Below are 5944 nucleotides of genomic sequence, written 5' to 3'. Positions count from 1 at the left end.
GAACACAAATTAAATAAAGCAAATTAGGTTCAGATCGAAACACCCACCCCTACAGCTAGTCACGCAAAACATAATCCCTCCCGTCTTAAAAAGATTCAGGTCATATTTTGACTCTCCAATTCCAGAACATGAAGCAACTATGTACAAAGAAACATTAGGGGAATGCACACAACCATGCAGTTTCAGTAACATGATAAAACATTATAATAATATGTAATCAGAAGACATGTAGAAATTTCAACAATGACAGTACAAATGAACAATTACTACACTCCGTTTGCTTTCCCGTGCAAATGCTGCCCGAGGACGCATAAAATGTTCAGCTACCACAGAAACTAGCAAACACCACCAGAGCTCTAGATGAAGTATATTCACTCTCATAAATGGAACACCATAATATTGGTCCAAACATTGAGATATGGCTTGATGAGAGATAACTTCTAACAGCTCAAACAAACAGGTTCAACACATGGAGAGCGCAAATTCAACGGAGCAGATCAAGGGCATGACGAGATCTATGGTTGTCAACCCTGTCTCCATCCACATATGTGAATCCATACCTCCCAGATTTTTCCCCGTGGCCAAGTGGGAGCGAATCTTTGAGCTCATCGTCCGGATGACGCCAACACGGTATGGGCACCGGCCACCTATTTCCATTATCCAATCATTTTCCACACACAGTAACGTTATCGGCAGATTTTGTTTATGCAAAACATCAAAGTGATGAGTAAATATAATGCACACCTGATTGGTTTACCGCTGCCAACTTCAACAGTCCTGTGTCAAACACAGTAGGCCAGATTTAATGCAAAGTTTTTCTTTTTCTCTTTGATAAAACACAAAATTTCAAGTCCTGCAGTTGAATATGCCAAACAAAAAGTCAGTGTACATACCCATTTTCCTTAAAATGTGCCAGCACTCGAATAATACAATCCCTGAACAAGAACGGGGTTCCTATTTTCTTATCATAGAAGTTCATGCCAACAAATCTCCCTTTAAAGTCAATCAGAGGCCCACCAATCCCAGCCTAGCAAACAAAAGGTGTCATTAAAGCAATATGAATGGAGAAGTTGCCATTTGTTTTGCCAAAGAGATATGGTCTAGTACATCATGTGACGGATACATCAAATAAGATTAACCCACGGCTCCACGAGCAGTACTAACCTTAGTGATCTTACAACTGGAGTACCTAAGATCTCTGTAGTCAAGCACGCCTGACCAGTCAGTTAGTCTCCCATGTGCAGCCATTAACCTGCCAGATTTGAAGCAGCGCCCCACAGCTACTACATTGGAATCTTCCAGAATTAGAGGATTCCACCAATCTTCATGAATTCTAACTGGACGAAGACAGCAGAAATCCTTGACAACGACAAGAGCAACATTGTAGTGTAAATTACAATATCGCAATTCCCCTTCTTTGCATTTATTGTTTGGAAGCAAAACTTCAATCTGCAAATGGCACTTGTGAGACTTAAGCAGAAAATGTAAGGACCACATCAAGAACCAACCTTCAACTTTTCAGCAATCTTGTTTCCATCTTTAGGATCACTAACCAAACTCGCTGAAGTCAGAATGGGGGTGCATCCATTCCATTCAATAAATAAGCCTGTGCATGCGAAAAACCTCCTTTCTCCTGTATATATACCGCAGTTTTGATTGACAGCCAAGTTCAAATGTGGAATAGTAAAAGGCACATTACTGAGATATTACCGCTGAATGAAGCGAGTGCGACAACTCGTCGAGGTAAACTATGAGAACCCATTTCTGTGAGTTGGCTCCAGATACCTTTACCAGAATCATATATGTCACCAAAAGTCTCTTCGAAGGTATTAACCAAAACCAAGCCCTCTGTTCAATGTTAGATGGCACAATAGTAGTCAGTGGTAGAGGAAAGCTGTAAACAAGTGCAACGCAGTACCGACTTATAAGCATCAACTCACCACTGACAATGGTTTTTGATGGCTTTGGATAACCCAAGGAGTCTAGATCACCAGATCTGTCTATGTCCCCAAGTTGAAAACACCCATGAAGATAGTGTAATAAGGTTAGCTGATTAGCATTGACACCATGAGAGTACAACTATAAAAAAGGCTAAACAGCTTACGTGAAATGCTAAGTTTGCATCACTTGTGAGGATCTTATGAAACAATATCACTAGAAATGATGAGAAAATGCACAACAGCAAAATATATCTGGCTGTGTGCTCACCTCTTGCATAGGTGCAATATGGCATGGGCTGCACTGGCCTCTGTATTTTCATATCCTTGTGGGAACTGGAAAGACATAGTAAACTTGGAATAAATTTTACATCCCCATGAGTACGAACCAGAAGTAAAATAGACCAAATCAGCGCTACGCAACATCTACATTAACAGAATTGCAAGAGAAGAAAGAGGACTACGTTGTGAGGAGAACTGAGCAATTGCACTATACAGAACCTATAGGGTCAGGAAAAGATCATAAATCCAACTATTTACCACATTTTAAGTCCGAAACAGGATGAGATTAGAAAAATCTACTACTCCCTCCGTTCTATAATTCTCGTCGTGGTTTTAGTTCCACAAGAATTATGGAACGGAGGGAGTACATTCAACATTAATGTGTTACCTGAGGATAAAAAAGGGAAGTGGGAAGAAACTACGAACACCATACATAAATATAAAGCAGGAACAAAAAAGCTACTAACTTCAGCTTTGAAGTAATGATGAGTATTCTTGGTAGAGGCAGCCAACAAGCAAGTTGTTATGAAGGGATAAATAAACAATGAAAAGTGCAAGGAAATAACAAGTGTGATGCATAAAACCACAAAAGGAATGACACCCTACGCCCACGATCCAGATTCTTGCAAAATTAATATGCCTCGAAATGTTTGGTAATCAATATAGCCTAGCACAAATGGAATTAGTGCTGGACAAACATAAGCAAAAATACAAGAAAACACACAAGATATACCTGAACCTCTCAACTTCCCTTTTTGGCTTAAATTTCTCCAACCATTTGATAATTGTACTCCTTGGCACGAAGGAAGTTCTTTCCGCAACCAAAGAAAGGTTCATGCCAAAAAGGTTCCCATCACAATCAAAAAGTGGCCCACCTTCCCAAGCCTAGAAATAAAAAAAATAAAAATAAAGAGGCAACAATGGTTACATTGAATAAAAAAGAACGATATGGAACAAGAGGTACATAATAAAAACATGATTTATATGCCTCAGAGCTATATATTTCAAGTGCATATAGTTGCAGATAAAATACTCACACCATGGTGAAAGTGTACCTCAGAGATTTTACAAGTGGAAAGCATAAGCTGTTTGCCATCTTCAGATCCACTTGAATCATTAGGTAATATCCCACTTGTGGCCATTAATGTGTCAGAATTGGCACGCGCGACAGCTAGTACTTTCATACTGGGAAGCAATTCCACCTGATGATCAAGACCCACTGGATGAACACCAAGGGTGACGAACACTATGTAGACAAGAGCAATCCCCTGATCCAAATCATAGTATCCCAATAACCCTCTGGCAACATCACCGTTGCGACACACTTCAATCTGTAATGAGACAGCAGGAGAAGTATTGAATGGTGACAAACTGACAATTATATTGAGCAAACAAGTAAAATAACTGAAGGATGATTAGCAGCACCAACTTTCAAGCTATCATGGCCTTCTCTTTTTTTATCATTGAAAGCTTTAATCAAACTTGCTGAAGTCAGAAACCTTGTGGCTTGCATCCCACATTGCAAGGCTATGCCCGAGCATGCAAATAACACCGAATGTCCTACACAAGATATAAATTTTAATCATCTGTAACTAATATTGTTAAATAAGATAAATATTTTAAAACTAAGAAAATTATAGTAAGACAGCATAGTCACCATCAGACAAAGCAAGGGAGACAACAGTTCTAGAAATTTTTGAGGTGACTTCTTTACTGAGCTCACTCCAGACACTTTGACCAGAATCACTAAAGCTATCAATCGGTTCTTCCGAACTGCCATCCGGATGTAATTCACCTAGTTAAAAAAATGATGGAACACAATTGTGAGTGCTCCAATAGAGTTGTAATAAAACATGTATAGAAAGATGAAGTGCCGGCAGACCTGAAGTCAACAGATCAAGTGTCTCTGCTCCGTCAGTGCAGATTCTCTTGTTCTTTTTGGAGCTTTCTGTTAGATCATCACCAGCTCTCTTAATTTTCAGCATATTCCTAACACTGAAGGGGAACAAAAGAAAATCCAAATGTTCAGTCATTGCCGGCAACAAAAGATTGTCGAACAACATTAATCAAAGGGTCCCCAATATAAGTCTTATGTCAGCTGATAGTCCTTGAACTAATATACTAGCTCTGTAACTAAATATAAGAAGTTTTTGCAGTTTAAATTGAACTGTAAAAACGACTTCTGAAAAAAAAAGAGGTTTACTGAACCACTAAGTGGCTGTTTGTTACTTACGCACTTCCAGATATACTCCATCAATGTCCCTCATATAAGGAAGTACTCCCTCCTTCCCATATTATATGTTGACACTACACTAGTGTAAAAAACGTTCTTATATTATGGGACGGAGGGAGTACATTATTTTGAAATGAAATAAAAAAGTATTCTGGTGCAAGAATAAATATTGAGTGCCAATGCCAGCGCAAAAATGTTAATTAGTACTGTTGTATCCTATCAAACTAGGCGTGGGAGCTCATCAATTCGATTAAAATAACTAAAAAGGAGAAAGGAAGTCTACCAATTTCACGTTGGGGTTAAAAGGTTGAACTTTGCACCCAAAATTGTACAGTACCAATTTTCACGTTCGGGGTTAAAAAGGTTAAGAAGATTAGGAGGATGTAGATAGATGATTGCCGGTTGTTCACCCAAAATTTGTAGAGGTTATTTCGGATTAATTAATCAAATCACTGAGTGACGAAAAGGTCATACCTGAGAAACCAGTGTCCAAGGATGCGGACGAGGTGGAGACAGCAGACAGGCGATGCGTTAGAGGGGGCGGCGACGAGCGTGAGAGGCGGAGAAGACGTCCGCCCGGCGGCTGTGGCGGTGGATTTTCTAGAGCGGCGTGTGAAAGGAGTCCGTGGTCTCGTTTTCTGGGGGCCACGGTCGGTGGCACATCGTGGAGGGAGGAAGAGGAAAGGTAAAAGAGTCCCGTGGTGATATTCATACAGAGTCCTCCACGACCGCTCTCGCGACTGCGTCGCCCCGTGGGCGGCCGGCCGCGCGCCGATCTCTCCCCCTCAAGTCCCCCTCTCCTCTTCCTTCCCGCCGCTGTTGCTGGTGCCCACGGCCGGCCTGGCCCTGGGGGCGCTGGTGGCGGCGGCCCTCCTGACCTTCCCCTCTCAATAGCTCTCCGGTGCGGGGTGGAGCTGCACCGGTGGGTGCTCCTAGGCGGCGACGGTCTAGCTGGCGGCGGGGTTCCTCGTCGCAGAGCGGGTAGGCGGCTGGGCGGCGGCGCCATCGTTGGCGGCGGGGTGGCGCTGCGACACGTCCTGGCGGCGGTGCTCGGCCCAGATCTAGGCCCTAGGGGGCCCATCTGGATCTAGGCCGACCGACGGCGTGATTCTCGGGAGGCGGGGGCGTGGCATTGCGTGACGGGATGCTGGCGACGCCGACGCTAGCCTGCTGCAGCACGGCCGGCGGGGCATAGCGGGCCCGTTTCGGGCCTGGGCAGGCCAAGGGTGACCTGGTATGCCCTGCTGCCGTGTCCGGTCGGCTACCGCGACGGTGCCGAAGGCGCAGGCTTCTCGCACTACCGCGGTGGAGGTGGTTCCCTTCCGCTCGGCCTTGGTGCTGCTGCTCTCGTCGTGTGGCACTTCTATCCGGTCTACTCGGCCTCGTGTTGGTGTCGTAGTGAGACGGCGTGGGTGGCGGCGCAACCGCGATGGCGCATTGGGCGGTGGTTTGGATGGTAGGCTCCGGATGGGTAGTGGTGTTTGGTGTGCGG

At 43.9% G+C, this 5944-nt stretch overlaps 1 protein-coding gene across 1 annotated transcript; it reads right to left on the bottom strand.

The window, feature by feature from the left end:
* Window positions 1–226: 226 nt before the first annotated feature.
* LOC119297613 lies at window positions 227–5105 on the bottom strand. The gene is made up of 14 exons (XM_037575338.1): window positions 4927–5105; window positions 4102–4214; window positions 3877–4014; window positions 3649–3779; window positions 3275–3550; window positions 2953–3104; window positions 2209–2273; window positions 1941–2000; window positions 1711–1848; window positions 1509–1633; window positions 1165–1449; window positions 894–1027; window positions 745–777; window positions 227–647 (listed from the first exon to the last, which is right to left on the bottom strand). Exons 2-14 carry the CDS (start codon window positions 4202–4204, stop codon window positions 485–487), a joined length of 1803 nt encoding a protein of 600 aa, XP_037431235.1. The 5' UTR covers window positions 4205–4214; window positions 4927–5105; the 3' UTR covers window positions 227–484.
* Window positions 5106–5944: the final 839 nt, after the last annotated feature.

This window comes from Triticum dicoccoides, chromosome 5A (genome assembly GCF_002162155.2).
Source record: "Triticum dicoccoides isolate Atlit2015 ecotype Zavitan chromosome 5A, WEW_v2.0, whole genome shotgun sequence".
Taxonomy (NCBI): Eukaryota; Viridiplantae; Streptophyta; class Magnoliopsida; order Poales; family Poaceae; genus Triticum; species Triticum dicoccoides.
This window is presented reverse-complemented; position numbering and strand designations above follow the sequence as displayed.